Source organism: Jaculus jaculus, chromosome 12 (genome assembly GCF_020740685.1).
Source record: "Jaculus jaculus isolate mJacJac1 chromosome 12, mJacJac1.mat.Y.cur, whole genome shotgun sequence".
NCBI classification, from domain to species: Eukaryota; Metazoa; Chordata; class Mammalia; order Rodentia; family Dipodidae; genus Jaculus; species Jaculus jaculus.
This window is the reverse complement of record NC_059113.1, coordinates 98,729,305-98,748,903: the sequence shown is the minus strand read 5'-3', so window position 1 is coordinate 98,748,903 and position 19,599 is coordinate 98,729,305. Positions and strand designations below refer to the sequence as shown.

Here is a 19,599-nt window from a genome sequence, read left to right as displayed (position 1 = left end):
CTCAAATTCACAAATAAATAAAATATATTTTTAAACATCTTATTTTTTTTAGAGAGAGAGAGAGAGAGAGAGAGAGAATTGGCATGGCAAGGCCTCAGCCACTGCAATTGAACTCCAGACACTAGCACCACCTAGTGGGCATGTACAACTTTGTGCTTGCCTCATCTTCGTGCAACTGGCTTTCATGGGATCTGGAGAGTCAAACATGGTTCCTTAGGCTTTGTAGCAAGGGCCTTAAGTACTAAGCCATCTCTCCAGCCCTAAATTTTGTTTTTGAAAGATGGTTCCTCTCTTGTGTGCCAGGCACGAATGTCTGGGAGTGGGGCAAATGAGCAAGCTAAGCATAAAAATGAATGAAGCCCAACTCTTCGAGACACACACATGCGTTACTTTGAGTGCCAATACAGAGAAGCACTTCAATGCAAATACCCCAGTCAATGGAAGAATTTATGGGCATGAGGTGACGTGGGACAGCAGGTCACATGGGTAGAGACCATAAGAAAGACCTCCTGCAAACCCTTGTATGTTAAAGAGCGTGATTCACATTCATAGTCTTATGGGTTAGAAAGCACTTTCACACATACTGTCTCATCCAACCACAAACAGTATAACAGGATGAAAGAACTGGGGGAGGGGCAGAGGTTAGTTAAACACCATGACAAGAGTTCAAACAGAGCTAAAGTGCGTCTCCATGAGAAGTGGACAGGAGGGTGGTATCCTAGGGCGTACTTCCTCCCTTAGTGCCCTGCTCCTAAGACTAAGCTGACAACATTTGGGCTTGGGAAGTGAGGATGAGTGAGAACTCCAAACTGCCAGGTGAGACAACTTGATCATGAAGGAAATAGCGATGGGGCTGGAGAGATGGCTTCGTGGGTTAAGGTGCTTACTTGCGAAGCCTAAGGACTCATGTTCGACTCTCCAGATCTCACATAAGCCAGATGCACAAAGTGATACAAGGTTGCACGTCTGCACAAAGATGGCACATGCATCTGGAGTTGGATTGCAGAGGCTGGAGGCCCTGGCCTGGCAATTCTCTCCTCTTCTCTCACTTTCTCATAAAAAAATACAAAGAAAGAAAGAAGGCAGGCAGGCAAGCAAGCAAGCAGGGATGTCTTTAATAAAGAAGAATACACTGATACAAGGGCTGGTTGGTTTTTCCTGCAGAGCATGAGACCAAGGCAAATAGTGAGTCTCATGGGATGAACGCTATCGCAGTCAGGTTCGCGTTGCTGGTAGAAATCACCCAACTAAGAGCAGCTTGTGGGAAAAAGAGGTTTATTTTGGCTTACAGCCTCAGGAGGAAGCTCCACGATGGCAGGGGGAAATGATGGCATGAGCAGAGGGAGGACATCACCCACTCATCCACATAAGGTAGACAACAGGAACAGGAGAATGTACCAAACACTGGCATGGGGAAACTAGCTAAAAAAACCCACCCATAAGCCCGCCTCCAACAATACACTGCCTCCATGAGGCATTAATTCCCAAATCTCTATCAGCTGGAAACCTAGCATTTAGAACACCTGAGTTTATGGGGGACACCTGAATCAAACCACCACTAAGGCCTTTCGCACTGGGAAGCTACACTAGCTGGGCAGCAGCTTGGACATCGTGACATGGCAGAGGCCTACAGGACAGACAAGAACTGCACAGACTGGACACGAGAAGTCAGCCAGAAAAGATACCACTCTAGCATAAACCCTGAGGCTAGGAGGAACTCAAATGGAACACAAACCCTCAAAAACTGTGCTAGTCAGGCCCAGGAAAGAAACAGTGGCATACTTCATGGACCTCCCAGTCTAACAAGGGAGGAATGGCCAGTCATAATAGTGCTTACATGCATGTTCAACGCACTCCGAGCACACAATAGAAAATACAGGCTACTGTGGGTATACACAAAGCTCTTCACACAGAGGGGTGGAAATGGGAAATGTTCTCAGAAGTGATGTCCAAGCTGCTGAAAGGGAAACAGAAGTCAGCTGGAGGAAGAGTGGCAGAAGGCAGACCATTTCAAGCCACGGGGACACATACTCAAAGGACAGTGAAGAGACGGTGATCCCCCAGGACGGAAAGGCACATCACTCTGAGCGCAGACATCTACTCGGGCAATGAGGAAGGCCTTAGAAATATGAGCCAAGTCCTACAGGGCTTTTTAGGCCAGGATGAAAAGCTCATGGAACTCCCTGATGGAGAGACCTATGAACAGCTATGTGGGTCTGATGGCTAGAGAGTGCCCAGGACTGGAGACAGCCATAGGGAGCCATCGTTATGGAGGTGGTGCCTCCATCATGCAAACCAGAGAGACGGGTTAGACAGAGCTCAGCATGAAAAACAGACAGAGGAAGGTTTGGGTTCAGGAATATTAAGCTCAAAAAAAAAAAAAAATCTCCATGGATCTACGGTTACCTCTCCTTCCTCCTTGTCCACCTGTCAGTATTCTCTCTATCCTTTGGGGAGGCAGTCCCCTCTCTCCTGGGTATTAGTTTACTGTCTTCTCCATCTCTCACCATCGGACTTGTTCACTCTGGTGCACACTGGAGGCACAGTGAGGTATGCGGAGCCTCAGACATGACTTCCCAGGAGTGACACACCAAAGTTAGTAACAAAAGCACGTCCTCAGGGATCTTCGCACCAAGAAACCAGATGAAACCCTTGAGGGACTGGGAAGAGTTGGGAGCTAGAATAGGACCCCATGGTGTAGAATCAAAGGCAGTGAGGGTAAGAGATGAACTATTCTAGCACCAGAAATTAAAAAAGAACACTGCATAAATTTCTCTATTTCCTAGTAACCTTTACACATTCACTCAGTAAGGAAACTACCAACTATTTCGCTTCAGGTCAGGTAAAGTACAGGACTCAGAGCACTAAGCAATATTGACCCTTTATCTCGCTTTCTGTGGTCCCAAAGGAAAATGTTCCCTATTTGAAGTACTTAACTCCTTGTCAACATATGAAAACAAATCACTTGAATTCAGGCATTGACTGTGATCCAAATGAGTGTCTACTGTAAATGAGAAACCTCTGGCAGAGGTGAACAGAGCCCAAAAGTTCTCCTTGAAGAGAGGTCTACTCTTGATGCCACATTCCTGAAATCAATTACACTTGCTAACTCATGCTAAATTAACCACAGAACAAAGGCTTTAATTCTGTGTTCTCGTGGTTTCTGAACCACTTTTTAGGCTTTGAAGATGAATTCATAAAGACAGGCTTAATTTGCCTGACTAAAAAGCTGGGAATAACTTTCTGGTATATCAATATAATTACAGCAACATTAATTTTCAAATTGCATACATCAGTGACAGTAATTAAAAATCACACATACCTAATATTCACTTTTTTTTTTTTAAAAAAAGGGAGGATTCTGAAAGGGCACAGGTGAGATGTGAACCCAAAGAAACCCGGCCCAGACGGAAGAAACAGCCCATCCAGAAAGATCCTCCCAGGGCACAAGTGACAGCTGTGGAGTGTGGGAGGGCATCTCCCCACCCATGCACCTGCCACTAGCAGGTGGGACTAAGTAATATCCCTGTTATTGTCTTCAGACTGGTGAAGAAACACAGGAGAAAAACACTCTACGTGGTAAAGAGCACTGCATTCTCATGGAGACTAGGCTCCAGATCTCCATTGCCATTTTACATCCTCCCACCCAAAGGCTCGGTACAGGTCAGACTCGGGTACCATGATGACACACAGTTCTCCAACTCAGACCACGGACAAGGGTGGCACTGGGAAGGATACTCCAGAAATGAATAAATGCAAGAAAGATCAGGTGGTTACCCTCAGGAATACAAAAAGGACTATGGATTCAAGCCGGAGGAAAAGGAGGAGAAAAAAGCAGGTTTGTGGGTGATTTTTCTAGGTCCAAGAATTTAATAATATAGTTGACTTACTTTTTAATTTCACTTTTTAATTTTTTTATCTTTGTTTAAGACAGAGAGAGGAAGAGAGACAGACAGACAGAATGGGCATGCCAGGGCCTCTAGCCACTGCAAACGAACTCCAGACGCATGTGCCACCTCATGCACCTGGCTTTATGTGGGTCCTGGGGAATTGAACCTGGGTTTTTAGGCTTCGTAGGCAGGCACCTTAACAACTAAGCCATCTCTCCAGCCCTAAATTTCACTTTTTAACTTGAAAACTAAGTTAAGAAACATGCAACTACACCTGTACTCAAAAGCCAACTAAAATAAAACGCCCACTAGTTTAGCCCTTTATGATTCAGACCACAAAAATAATTGTAAACATGATGTTTATTCCTAACTTGTTAAGAATTAACCAACTTTTTTTAAACTTATCTTCCTGCAAGCATATCCTTAAGATAAATTATCACCATATAGGTAACAATGACAATAAGTGAAGATCTTGCCTGACAGTTTGGGGCCAGATTCTGCCACTTACAAGTAGTTATTAAATCTCCCTAGATTTAAATTTCTTCAGCAAGCTACTGGAAGGATTAAAGAAAATGCATGTGACAAGATTAGCATGATGGTTTCCACATATTAATGTGAGGCACAGAGCGCTGAGCAAGTATTGTCAATCTTTAAACATCTTATGGCGCTCAGTTAATTTTAGTGAAAACAAAGATTCTTAGCAGATGGCTTTAGTCTGACGCTAGCAGCAAAACACCTGGTGGAGCCCATGTGCTACAACTTGCCAAAATAAAAAGCCTCATAAACCTGGATATGGGAAAAAGAACTTCCTACCTGCGGCTGTGTACCTAAAGGTCACCTGCTTCAATTTGCATGTCTTGATTTATTTGTACTAGGTTGTTTTCCGCCTTTGCCAACACACAACATACAGCCTAGGTGAACTATCAACATTTGGTTTAAGAAAAAAGAAATCACAAAAGAAAGGAGCATTTAGTGCCCAGCCATTGGTTGGCACCACATTGTTCTCTGGTGGATCCTTACTCTCCTTTTCTTGGGAAAGGAAAGAATGAGAAACAGCAGAACCAGCCAGTTCTCCCTTTCAACTTTAACAACAACAACAAAAATAAAATAAAATAAAACTTTGGAAAACAGGTCTGGTTTCCTGAAAAGAGTCATTACTCTTCCAACAGCCTGATGCTAACACACTTTGACAATCATACTAATTAGAGAAAGCTTTTTGTCAATTGTGGCCCTTAGCTGGTTGGTTAATAGAGTATGCTTTTATCTCTAACATAAAGGGGCTTTTTTAATTTTAATTATGTTGTCAGATGTAATTATGGAAAACTGGGTACAAATGAGATTATGGGATCTGTCCTGAGGGGCAACTTAATACAAGAAACTCATTTTCCATTCTAGCAAATAAGGTCAGCTGGTAATGTTGTCTTCCTTCCAGCTTTAATGAACTGTACAATAATTGTTTTAAAACATATTTTTTATAAAAGCAACAATTACTCAGTGAAATCTGCTTAAACACAGTTGTGGAAATTTAAACATTAAAAATGTACCCCATTCTTGTCCCAATACATTTAAATGTTTTAATTATGAAATATTACAGATAAAAAGAAACATAATAGAATTGAAACCCATCAGCGACTTATTAGATTTTAACATTTTGCCATAATTTCTCCAAAGCACTCTGTATGTTTAAAAAAAAATGAAGCTTCATAGGCTATGAGTGGAGCTGAGTGGTAGAGCCCCTTGCACAGCATGTTCAAGGATCTGGGTTCAATCAATGCACACCCCAGCAGAGAGATGAAGAAAGAACTACAAAAGGAACAAAGCCTTACTCTGACCCTGTGATTGTCTCCCTTTCCTTCTTCACCCCATAAACTACCTATAGTCTTGACCTTCATACACACACACACACACACACACAGTCCCTGTGCTTACTTGTTCACTTTCACTGTTTATGTGTGCACATCCAGGAAAAAAAAAAAAAAAGTAGGTAGACGCTGTCGTAAAACTTTGTAGAAATACTATATAAATACCAACGTGGTATGTAACCTTTTTCTACTTAGTCATTTTACTCAACATGTTTTTATTTGGTGGTCTTTATATGTGTGTGTGTGTGTGTGTAGTTATACAGTAAAACATGTGACTCATTTTGAATGCTAGTTTTGCATTGATGTTTGAATAAACTGCTTTACTTGATCTTTCCTGTCATATACTTTTCTTAAAATCAACATTTTATTGTAATTGGGTAATATCTTTTTAAATATGTGCCCGGTTTTTCTAGGGCCAATTTCCATACAGAAAACTGAAGGATCAGATGGCGTGCCATTATTTGATTGGAGTAAATATTGCTATAAGGATTTCCTAAGTTGTTCTACAAATTTATATTCTCAAAAATTCTCATGAAACCAGGAATGGTGGTAGCCACCTTTAACCCCAGCACTCAGGAAGTAGAAGGATTGCTATGAGTTTATGCCAGCCTGGGACTACAGAGTGTCAGCCTGGGCTAGACTGAGAACCTACCATGAAAAAAACAAACCAAAACATAGTTCTTGTATTTTCCATACTCTTGAGATTATGTAGTGGTCTGTGACCATGAAGAGTGCTCGCTGGGGTCTCTGGGAGTACAGTGCACACTCCCCTGATTCTAGAAACCAGGATCACGTTGTCATACATTTCCTGGGTTAGATGTTTTCTCCAAGTTGTCCATTCACATCCTCCAGTCATTGTTCAAATGAGATGTTGCATTTTTTTTTGGTGATTAATTTGCAGCAATAAAATATTTTCACATATTTGGACACTGATCACTTCTAGTTATGTGTAATTGTGAATATATTCTCCCAATCTGTTTTTGTTCTCAATCCCAGTCTTTTCTTTGCAGATTCTACTCTTGCACATGGGCTCTTGAGTCAGACTATTCGGAACCTAATCCTGACCCCACCTCTAAGTAGCCAGGTGCCTCCAATTCTTCCTCTACAAAAAGGGAAGGATCCCTTTGCCTACAGCTGTGAGGATCTAATGAATCAGCACATATGCAGCACTGAGCACAGCATGCAGCACACAATGAGCTCACTGTCAGGACAAGACAGCATTGCTGCACTGTGTATAGTTACCTCACCTATTTTTGGGCCTTCCTACACTGTAAGAGACTTCTACCACAAATTTGTCGCATTCCATAAAGATCCAATTGGGATTTTTATTTAAATGATATTTATACTCCACAAACTACACCTCACAACTGCAAAGGGATAACTTACACCTGTGCCACGGAGAAACCCAGTAGTCACCACCTTGACCAATTAAGCATCTCCAATAGTGGGGAATCCAAGCCAGACTTCTTGCTATAACAGGGTAAGAAATACCTTGTTATAGCAAATATATATTTAAATATAGCAAATATAGAATTGCAAGGTATTCTTGCCAAAATATTTACCCTAAACTTAATCAAGTATCTGGCTTTGCAGGAAATAAAAGGGATAGGAACAAGTCAATCTATATGAGAAACAATCAAACAAATACAGAATGTGATATGTTCTTAAGACAATGACCTGGTCCCTTAAAAAGTCAGTGTCAGAGGGAAGAAAAACAGCAGCTTATTATATATTAATAAAGGTTAAAGAGATATGACAACCTGATGCATACTTTCTACTGAACTCTATTTTGGGTAGGTAGGCTATAAAAGTAATTTGTGGCCTAATGGAAGAATGATATATTGAAATCATATTAATAAATTTTGTATAATAGTATTATATTTATATAGGACAATGCCACTTGTAAGAAATTCATACTAAACTGTGCTGGAAAGATGGCTCAGCAGTTAAAGGCACTTGCTTTCAAAGCTTGATGACCCGGGTTTGATTCCCTAGTACCCAGGTCAAGCCAGATGCACAAAGTGGCACGTATGTCTGGAGTTCATTTACACAGGCAGGACACCCTGGTGCATCCATTCTCTCCCTCTCTCTATCTCTTTTTCTCTCTCAAATAAATAAATATTTAAAAAGAAATTCATGCTAAACTATTTGATGCATGCTACTTAATTTTAAGTGGTAGAGCAAAAACAAAAGGTACAAATGAAAAATCCATAAATGAATACCAAAACATTAACAATTTAGATATAGGTGATAGATAATAATATTTTAGTATCCTTTCAAGTTTTTAGTACTTAACTTTTTCTGCAATATAAAGTTGTAAAACATAAACTGTGATAACTTAATGAACTGGTTCTGCGAGAATGTTCTATTTATACATACAAACTATGAAGCTTTCTGCTTTTTAGATCTCCTTTATGTCCCTCAGTAAGGTTTGATAAATCTTCTCAGTAGAGGTCTGATGTACCAACTGAATACTTTGATAACTTGTTATCATGTCCACTGTCCATTGGCAGCAGGACAAATAAGCAAACCCCAATTCTGTATAACTCCCTCTCATACCTGCCTGTTTCTTAAGATGTAAATTTTTTTGGAGCAATGTAAAATTTGCAATGAAACTAAAAAGGAAGTGAAATAATATTCCATATACACAGTATGTGAATAGCCTCCCTCGACTCTACCCCCACCAAAACAGTGCATTTTTGCCATTGACGAACCTACATTGGCACACTAGATCTATCCAACAGCCACAGTTCAAACCAGAGTTCACTCTTGCTCCATATGCTTCGTGATATGTGTCTGCCATGCAGTATTGTCCTAGCCCTAAAACTGTCTGCTTTGTCTGTCCAGCCACCCCCTCGCCCTGCTTTGATAACATGGGTCATTTCATTGTTGCCAGTTTGATCTTCTCTCGAATGTCATTAGATGGAATCCCATGGCATGCACCCTTTCCAGACTGACTCCTTCCATTTAGTAATAAGCTCTGAAGGTTCCTCAGGCCTTTTCATGGTCTGATATCTCATTTCTTTTTAGCTGCATAAGAGTCACTGGATATATCACAGTTTTTATTCACCTACTAAAGAACATCTTCAAGTTTTGAAAAATATGAATAATGCTGCTACCAATATTCATGCTCAGGTTTTTGTGTGGCTCTAAGTTTTAACTCCTTTTGGTGGGTGTCAAGGACTATAATTGGTGGACCATATGATAAGAGCATGTTTCATAGGAAACTTCCAAATTGTTTTGAAAAGTGGCCAAAGCATTTTACATGCCCACCAGTGATTAATAAGATTTCCTGTTTCCACAACCTCGCCAGCACTTGGTGTGGTCAGTTAAACCCCCACCACCACCAACTAGCTTAACTAACTCCCTACCACCTCACATCTCTATGATAACCAACCAAACACACCCACATACATTTCTACATGCCCTCTAGGGAGCGTCCTTCCCCTGGTCAAAACCTACCTGCACAGTGTTAACAATGAATTAATCAACCCATGACAACTTGCCTTAGCCTGTTCCAACAAAATTCACTAAAGGTGTCCCACACCATTCCACATATTTAGGGCTATACAGCTTGTAAAGTCTGGTAAAAAAAAAAAAATAGACCATGGAAATGTCCATTAATCTGGGAAAGTATGGACAGCTGTTACCCCAACAGCAGAAGACATCAATTCATAAATATGTCATTCAAACCCCCTTCTCAGGGCAGAACATCCCAAACACCCAAAGACCCCTGCAAATGGCAGCTTTTGCCCATTATTTTCTGGAGCTGAACGGGCTTCTCCAGCATGAGCCAAGAACCCTGCACTGTATTTGCCACTGCATTGTGGGATCATGAAACTATACAAAGTAGAAAACAATCTTGTTACTGCATACACACATTCATTTTTTCAAAATGAAATCAACAGGCAATACCTATGACTAGCAGTCATCATTTTGCCAGGGAACAAATTAGTTTGTTAAACTGGCTGCGAGGGGGTCTTACCGCATGCCTTGAGTCCGTGGAGCAAAATCAACCTAAAAGGCTGTGAATTTTTAAAGTGCAGCTTTTACCCACCTCTCAGGACACGCTCGTAGAGAAAAATGAACATTGTTCCCAACCCAGTAAGAAAATGAATCGAGAAAAGGAAGTACAGCTTGTTTCCCCTGCAGGCTTATTGTGAACCATCGCTGCTCAGCTGAACAGCACCTCAACTTGGATCGCTCTGCTTCCCGCACAGGGGTGTCTCTAAACATCTTTCCCCTGAAGGGACAACTTGGCGTAAAAGCACCCAGGATGACCACAGGAGAGACGGGGGGGCGGGGCAGATGGAAAGCATGCCAAGGAGAGGGACTCACTGGGCAGAAGTAGGTGTTCTCCACGATGTGATGGGCCACCACACTGTTCTCAGCAGAGAGAGACATGATAAACAGCAAAGCGTCCCGAGCCTGCTGGCCTACTGTACCCTCGCGATGGATGAAAGGGATGAGGAGAGAGAAGATGAGGAAATTGGCGGCTCCTTGGTCCTCACTAGTGTGGAAGAAGAGTTCCAGAACGGACGGGTCTCTGGCAAGGATGGAACAGAGCTGGTTGAGCAGGACAACGAGCTTCGCCTCCACAGCGGGGGTGGCGGCCCCGGAACAAGAGCTCAGTAACATCATCAGGGGCTTCAGAATGGGCTTGTGGTGCAGCAGAGGCTGGTGGGACTGCGTCACCAACATCTCGTACATCTTCAGCTGCTCGATTTTAGTCTCATCTGTGAATTCCCGTCTCAAGCTCCAGAGGAAGAGCTTTTCCATGATGTTCTCAGAGACCACGAACTCCAGAATTGGCCCCATGGCAGCGCCTTTGGCCTGCTCCTCAATGAGCAGGAAGAGCATGTGTTCCACATAGTTCTGCACGGCACTGGCCTCGTCCGGGGGGATGGACCCATGCTTTGCCTGCGCGTTTTTCAAGGGGTCATGCTTCTCTAAGATCTTCACCACCTGGAACCAGAGCACACATCTGTCATCTACCTGCCATTTAGCAGAACCACCAAAACACTACTATCATTGATTTTCACCCAATTGCCACCAAAAATGCAGCAGCCGTTGCATGCAACAAGATGTATGTTAGACCCATCATCAAATATGTCAATAGTATAAAGGTAAAAAGGGGTAAAAACACCCCAAATTAATCACTTTGGGGTCCAAACAAATAGTAAGCTCTTAAGTTTTTTTTTTCTAAACTATCTTTCATATAATGTAGCATTTTTATTTTAAAATGTATCAAACAAGCAAAAGTAAATCTGACTACCCATATCCACCCATATATGGAATTTTTTTCTAGATATTTCAGCAGAGGAATACAGCTCCTGAGAGGCCCTTGACAAACACTATGCCTCCCGTCTCCACTTGCAGGAGGACCTTCACCAACCAAGTGCACAGTAAGAAAGAAAACTGACAAAGACTTCTCACCAGCAGGATCAGTTCTAACAAGCTTTGTACATTTCTCTCTCTTTTTTTTTAATTTATTTATTTGCAAGCAGTGGGGAGGGGCAGCAGAGAGGGGGAGAGAGAGAATGGATGTATCAGGGCCTCCAGCCACTGCGCATGAACTGATGAACACCACTGGGCATGCATCTGGCTTTACATGGGCACTGGGGAATCAAACCTGGGTCATTACGTTTTGCAAGCAAGTGTCTTACCCACTGAGCCATCTCTCCAGCCCTGAACATTTAAGCCAATAAAAAGGAAATGAAAGGAAAATATACCTCTGGGATAATGTATTAAAAAATAAATACCTGGGCTGGGGAAATGGCTTAGTGGTCAAGGTGTTTGCCTGTGAAGCCCAAGGACCATGGATCGATTGCCCAGGACCCACGTAAGTCAGATGCACAAGGGGGCGCATGCGTCTGGAGTTTGTTTGCATTGATTGGAGGCCCTGGTGCACCCATTCTCCCTTTCTCTCCATCTGCTTCTTTCCCTGTCTCTCAAATAAAAAATACATTAAGGGCTGGAGAGATGGCTTAGTGGCTAAGCGCTTGCCTGTGAAGCCTAAGGACCCTGGTTCGAGGCTCGGTTCCCCAGGTCCCACGTTAGCCAGATGCACAAGGGGGCGCACGCGTCTGGAGTTTGTTTGCAGAGGCTGGAAGCCCTGGTGCGCCCATTCTCTCTCTCTCCTTCTATCTGTCTTTCTCTCTGTGTCTGTCTCTCTCAAATAAATAAATAAATAAATTTAAAAAAATAAAAAAATACATTAAAAAATAAATAAATTCCTAAAGTTTGTAGTGATGAAAACAGTTCGGAAATAGGGGTATTAATGATGAAAGCAGTTATGCAGCTGAATAAATGCCCATTAAAATGGTTATGGTGGCACATTTTATTCCATATACTTCACCATAAAAAAACTAAGCCAACCATATATGATAAGTATGGCTATAAATAAGTCATGTCACAACCTATTCTGTTTCCCTTCCTTCCTACTGCTGGGATTTGAATTCTTCCTACCTCTTTGGAAATTTAAACAACTTGATATATCCATTTCCATTGAACTTTATAACCTAAGGTTTCTGTGATATTCCCATTCAATTTACTTCCTTGAAACTATGCCCACATGATCAATTTTTAACCACCTGACATTTTATCAATGACTTTATCTTCGCTTCTCTCAGCCTTTCTGAATTGTACAGAATGTGATGTTTGCTTCCGGCAGCATCCTCCTGGCCCAGATCTATAATGTGCTGCTGTTACACGTTCTGCATTTAAGGTGACGGAATTTTTGTGAGTCACTGGGAAGCTGGCAAACATGCAATGCCACGTCAGCGTGCCTGAGGAGAAAATCATTCTTCAGGAAAAGTTCTTAGTGTTCTCCTGTCAGAAGCAGGAGGGAGGAATCTTCATGGACCAGGCAAGTTCATCCCAACAGAATGAATGCATTTCCACAGAATCTATCATCTCCATCATTACATTCCCATTATGAAATTGGAAACGCTGGTGTCACAAAGAGAAAAGTCACCAAAATATCCTCGATTTGACACTTTTCAGGAGGAAGGCCTTCCATGAGTAGCTGCGCAAGAGGGACGTGGCCCACCAACAGTGGCCCTAGGGCAGCCACTGGACATCCTCTTATTTTCCGCTCACCTGTCCGCCAGAGCACACTCGCCACCCTTCAGCTCCCCTGAGCACTGCACAGTTCCTCACTGATAGCAGAACCCCTCTGCCTTCTGCTCTGGCTCTGGGCTTTGCCTGACAACTCCCAGAGCAGGAATGCAGTACACACTGGTCCTAGAAAGTCCCTAACTCCACACCTTCTAGTCCCACAAATCCCTGCCTTCAAGACTCCACATTCTGAAGGACCAGTCTTGGTGGTTCCATGGTATAATGGTGAGCACTATGGTCTCTGAAGGACCAGTCTTGCTTTGCCAGTTCCCAATTCCAAAGTCCACATGCTGAGTTCACTTGAGAGAGCTACAGCTATAGGCATGTCCCAGGGAGAAATGTAAATTATGCTTTTCATCATGCTCAGGCTGTCCCAACTGCCAAGAACTGGGATTATGCCTTTACATCAGTAGTGGCATGGCAAATTACCTCAGTCTTTCTGGAAAATAATCGGGCAATTTGTAACAAAAGCTATGAAATTGTCCCTGTGCTTTAATGGGTTAATCTGACTTGGGGAAAAATGCCCCAAGGGGGCTGGAGAGATGGCTTAGTGGTTAGGGTGCTTGCCTGCAAAGCCAACGGACCCAGGTTCAATTCCCATGACCCAAGTAAGCCAGATGTACAAGGCGGCACGTGCATCTAGAGTTCATTTGCAGTGGCTAGAGGCCCTGGTGTGTCAATATTCTCTCTCTGTGTGTGTCCTTCTCTCTCTGAAATAAATTTTTAAAAATAAAATATTATTTAAAAATTACCCAAGGAAATAATCTCAAAATAATGTTAAAATGTTGACAAGAATGTTATTTTCTAATAATGAAAAATAAAAACACTATCAAACCAAATGGTCAAGAATAAGAGAATTATAATTAAGATGTTATATCACTATACAATATTACTGTTGTACACATAAATCATTATTACACACAAATTAATTCATGAAATAGTTTGTTAAAAAGCAAATACAGGGCTGGAGACATGACTTAGCAGTTAAGCACTTGACTCTGAAGCCTAAGGACCCAGGTTTGAGGCTCGATTCCCCAGGACCCACTTTAGCCAGATGCACAAGGAGGTACACGCATCTGGAGTTCGTTTGCAGTGGCTGGAGGCCCTGATGCACCCATTCTCTATATCACTCTGCCTCTTTCTCCCTCTGTCTGTTGCTCTCAAATAAATAAATAAAACACAAATACAAATCTGGGCACAGTAGCATATACCTATAATCTCAGCACTTGGAAGGGGTATACTGAGTTCAAGGTAAATTTGGGCTACAAGGTGGGAAGGGGAAAAGATATAATTGAGATTTTAAGGTTAATTCTTATTACCAATAGTTGTTCTAATTTCTTGGCCTCAATGGAAAAAAGTAAAGCTTTGTGCCTATGTCTAAAAAGTAAGCAAAATATTCAGCTAAAACACTAGAAATTTTAATTTCAGAATTATCCAAGAAATATAATTTTTTAAAAGTATTTATTTATGTGAGAGAGAGGAAGAGGCAAAGAGAGAGAGAGAGAATAGGCACTTCTGGGCCCCCAGGTACTGCAAACTAACTCCAGATGCATGCGCCCCCTTGGGCATCTGGCTTACATGGGTCCTGGGGAATCAAACCAGGTTACTTTGGCTTTGCAGGCAAACGCCTTACCCACTAAGCCATTTCCCCAGCCCAATATAAATTTTTAATATACCTATATATTTATGCCATATAGGTGCAAATACTTCTTACATATGTTATATATGTATAATATGCAGCAAAACTACTTATATGACCAAAAATTACATTTTTCTCATGAATTAGCCTTCACGGGTGTTATCGCAAGCACTCTACCACTGAGCTACATCCCCAGACCTGCTAGACGACATCTTAAAAACAGAACTGAGAAGTTTATATAGAATACAAACTATTAAGCCACTGAGTTATCTCAGCCCTCCTGATAGCAGCTCCTTTATACTGTCTTCTGGGTCAATGGCTGTCAGAGAAACGTGAGAACAAAGTTGCAACAACCCACAGATGGAAGGCTTGTTATCTTCTGGAACAAAGCAGAACCTGGGTGGTGATCTGGATGAAATGACCCCCAGAGGCTCATGTGTTTTGAATACTTGGTCCCCAGCTGGTGGCAATTTGGAAAAGTTGTGGGACTTTTGGAAGTTGGAGCCTTGCTGGAGGAGTTGTGTTGCTGTGTGCAGGTTTTGGGGCAATTTGACCTAATTCCAAGCCCAGTGCTATTTTCTTCTTTCCACTGTGGAGATGTGATACCCAGCTGGCTAGCTGCTCCTGCCATGATGAAACTTGCCCTTGAAACTGTAAGCCAGAAATAATCCTCTGTCCATACGCCGCTTCTGTTCAGGTGTTTTGTCCCAGCAACCCCTTTCCTCACACCCAGCAATGTCTACCTAGAAGTTGGGTGTGTGTCAACCAAGGCTGTGAATCACAGAGCATGTGAGCTCCATAAATGCTGATGGTGCCCATGTTGCCACATATCCTAAGCCTTGTTCTTCAGGTGTCAGAACCCTCCCACATTACCTCCTCTTCCCTGCTCGGCAGACACGCCCATGACCTGCTTTTCAAGTGGGTTCTGAAGCCACACCCTGGGACTGGTTCTGATCCTGGCAGTAGTCCAGTCCACACTGAGATTCCAAAGAACTTCTTCCCAGGTGTCCCAGGCCTTCTGCCCAAATGGTACCATCGGTCTTCCTAACTTTCTCCCTATGTTCTCCTTCTCACATCATCTCCATCCACTGCCCACATTCCTGTTCCCATTTCTGCTTGCAGCCTAGTTGCACCCACTTACAAACTTTAGCCTTTCAGTGCCAGGCTGCGAGGCTGCATGCAGGGCAGACCTTCTCGAATTATCTATCTGCTATGTTCAAGTCACCTTGCATTAGGCTTCCCATCTTAGCTCTCTACTGTCAGTCTTGGGGATTCCATTCAGGGGGAAAACCACAACTATTAAGGTTTTTGGGGTCATAGTATAGGTGAGAGAGTAAAAGCAAGCAAAACATACTTGGTAAACATTTCCTTGACCAAACAAGTTTGCTTTGTTAGGTTGAAAATAACATTCAGTAGACCAAACACATGATAAAACCCTGCACTTAGGAGACTGGGATAGATTTTTTAAAATGTCTTTCTGATAATAACTAAACATTTGTTCATCTACAAACTTTACAAAATACAGAGGGTGTGTGTGTATGTGTGTGTATCATAACCATGAATCACACTTAATTCCATATATGACAACACAATTCTAAAAAGAAACATAAAGCCGGGCGTGGTGGCGTACGCCTTTAATCCCAGCACTTGGGAAGCAGAGGTAGGAGGATCGCCGAGAGTTCGAGGCCACCCTGAGACTACAGAGTTAATTCCAGGTCAGCCTGGACCAGAGTGAGACCCTACCTCAAAAAACCAAAAAATAAAAATAAAAATAAAAATAAGAATCAACAGTGTGAACAGTGGTTTTAAAATTACCATCAGACCAAATAGCTAACTGTAACCTAATTTCAAAGTCATTTGACCTAGGAACCCAAGTGTCACTGGGGATAAATAAAAGTAACAAATATCCCACTTCTTTCATGAGGAGTATTAGATGATCTATCCTCATCCCAATGATGGCCCTGTCAGTCAGTGATAATGGGCCTGAACTGTAGAGTCACAAATTTTAACCAGGAAATCAGCAAGAGATCCATATTAATCACATAATTGCACTTGAGGCTAACAAACGATGATTATTCCTCATGACAAACATACCTATTCCTCTGTCAGGAGATGTGCTTCAGTTCCATCTCACCACGTACGGTGGGGTGGCAATGCGACAGAGTGGCTGAGGTGATGCACCACTATTGTTCTGTGTCTTACGTACGTAGGTGACTATGCCACCTTGGCCAGAGCTCGGGTACTTCAAGAAAAATCACATGAGTCACACTAACACTTTCAAATCCTCTGGAATGTTCATTTAACGTGGCAATTGTGGAAAACTCAAGTTACTAAGCAACGTTTTTCCACTGCATCGACAAAAGGCAGGATTTAGCTGTCATGGGGCAAATTCCACTTCGTGTCCCAAATAACTAAAACAACATTAAGTTTCCACCCAGTCCTTGTTCACTGCTTAACAGCTGTGTCTTTCTATTTAGGGAATTCCTTCCATACCTATCACTACAGGCATCACAGCCTCACCTGAATGTGAGCCAAGCTGGTTGCAGGAATAGCTGCCCCTGACACGTACTGAACAGCTACTCTCCTCCATCCACGTTGTCTGCGATACAAGCCACTCATAAATAGTGCCACGGAGCCCATCCAAATGCAGCCAATGACGGTGAAGTTGGACTGAAGGGTCCTAACAGATAAATTCTGGATGCCACAGACCTTTGATGTTTTCGTGTACAGCCAATAGGACGGTGGTGGCAGCCCGGGACCAGCTATGGCTGTGCCTTGCAGGTTCCTTGGGGCTGCTGCAGGGGAGCAGGTCTGCAGTCACAGCAGACCCAGGAGCAGATGTCAGATTTTAGTTTGTTTCCCCGCCCTCCAGGGGCTCTTGTCACCCACTTCCACAGGTGTGACGCATAGCACAGAGCTCATACATGTAACTCTGGAACGATGACGGCGCAGCGCTCAACCCTGTACACTGAACCCTCACCTCTGTCTTGTCCTGAAGTTTTTGCCTTTTCCACCTTTTTGTGACCATGCAAAACAAGCCACAATTGCACATCTGTTACATATCCCTTCTAAAATGTTCTCTCCTCTGCCATCAAAACCTTTTTATCCACAGGCAATTTGCCAAAAGTACCACTTTCTCTACCACTTTCATCCACAATAGCTCTCTCTCTTAATTCTGCAGTCACTAATGTTCATTTTGTAATAATATGTCTTGAATGACCATCCTAACTATCCTTAGGCATTGTTTAAAGACCCAGGCTAACGTTCATTCTTTAAATCTCCCTTGGGATGCTACAGAGGTACACCTGAACTGCAAGCTAAACAAACTTCTAGTGACCTCTTTGATGTGCATATGAATGCCGCAGCCAGTATTTTCATTCATAAAGGTTAACAGAAAGGCCACAGAGCCTTTGTAGACAGACACTGAGGGCATTTTCTCCATTTACTTCAAGGGAAAAGTCAAAACAAAAGACAGCAATGAAAAGGTCTTCCTTGTTTGGTATATGTGTGGTGTGGTGTGAGGGGGTGTGATGTGGCAGACTGTTGTGAGGGTTGTGTGGTGTGGGGTGGGTTGGGGTGAAAGGTGTGCTGTGGTGGGGGAGTGTGGTGTGTGCTTGGGGGTATATGCATGTGTGTGCAGATGTGCAGAGACGTTCAGGTGTCCCTCTGCCTTATTCATCTGCACACTTCCTTGACACACAGTCTCTCACTGATTCTGGGGCTTGCCGTTTTCACTAAACCCAATGATTCTTCAGTCTCTGCTCCCAAATGGACTTTTGGGGTCACGGCCACATGTGGCCAGGCCCTATTGTTTTATAGGGGTACTGGAGAATTAAACTCAGAAGGCCTAAAGTCCTTTCAAACCCTCATACCTGTGTGGGAAGCTCTCTTACCTGTTGAGCTCTCTCTTCAGACCCTCTTTACTTTTCTTTCTTAAAGAAAACCCATCAAAGATTAAAGAAATAGCTGAGGGCTGGAGGGATGGCTTAGGGGTTAAGGCACTTGCCTGCAAAGCCAAACGACCCAGGTTCGATTCCCCAGGACCCACGTTAGCCAGACGCACAAGGGGACGCACACATCTGGAGTTCATTTGCAGTGGCTAGAGACCCTGTAGTGCCCATTCTCTCTCTCTCTCTCCCTCCTTCCCTCCTTCCCTCTCTGTCTAATAAATAAAAAACATAAAATACTTTAAAAAAAATAACTGAGCCAATACTAAGACCAGCTCACATTTTACAAAAGAAATGTTTAATGACTAAGCACCACTCCTTCCGATAAAGTTATTGTCATCTTTAATCTAAGGCACTTCCCTGTGCTGTGCATCATCTGGATAATCCACGGGCTCCAGTAATGCTGAAGCCATCCTTACTGAATATGGAAGTGAGTGGCTGGACTCTGAAAACAGTATTTACTCTCAACAATGTGAAGAAGGATTGGCAAATGGCCACAACAGGACATTCAAACAGCAGCCCAACTGCTCTGAGGAATGCTTGCAGAGACACAATTGACCCACCCACCACAGTCAAGAGACAGATGATGCTTCTTGCCTTTTTTTTTTTTTTTTTTTTTTTTTTTAACAAGGTCTTGCTCGAGCCCAGGCTGACCTGGAATTCACTATGTGGTCTCAGGGTGACCTCACACTCACAGAAATCCTCCTACCTCTGCCTCCGGAGTGCTGGGATTAAAGGTGTGTGCCACCATACCCAGCTCTTCCTGTCTTTAACAGCATCACAGAATAGCAAATGGATCACATCACAGCTATCCCAGAAAGAATGATTATAAGCAAAAGTATTATAAACAAACACAGAGGAACCCCAGAGGAAGGAAAGAGCCTGTGGTGATTTGAATGCCACATGTCCCTGTAGAGCCTCAGGAGTTTGTAAAGTTTCTGCCTTAGTCCTCAGCTGGCAATGCCTCTGGGAGGCGGATCCTGCTGAACAGTGTTACCAGGGCAGACCTTGGGCTTGGTGAGGGCAGCGCCACTGGGTATGGAGCGTCAGCTTGCTTGTGTAGTGCTTACTCGCTCGCTCTCTTTTTCTTCTTCTCTTTCTCTCTCTCTCTCTCTCTCTCTCTCTGAGCTGACTCCCATGCT

The 19,599-nt window shown here is 42.9% G+C and overlaps 1 protein-coding gene across 1 annotated transcript in view; it reads right to left on the bottom strand.

The window, feature by feature from the left end:
• Fhip1a (FHF complex subunit HOOK interacting protein 1A) overlaps window positions 1–19,599 on the bottom strand; it is a 262,253-nt gene that overhangs the window by 69,326 nt on the left and 173,328 nt on the right. Inside the window, exon 4 of the mRNA XM_004655951.3 lies at window positions 10,091–10,717. Coding sequence (XP_004656008.1) covers window positions 10,091–10,717 — 627 coding nt within the window. The remainder of the gene's footprint in view (window positions 1–10,090; window positions 10,718–19,599) is intronic.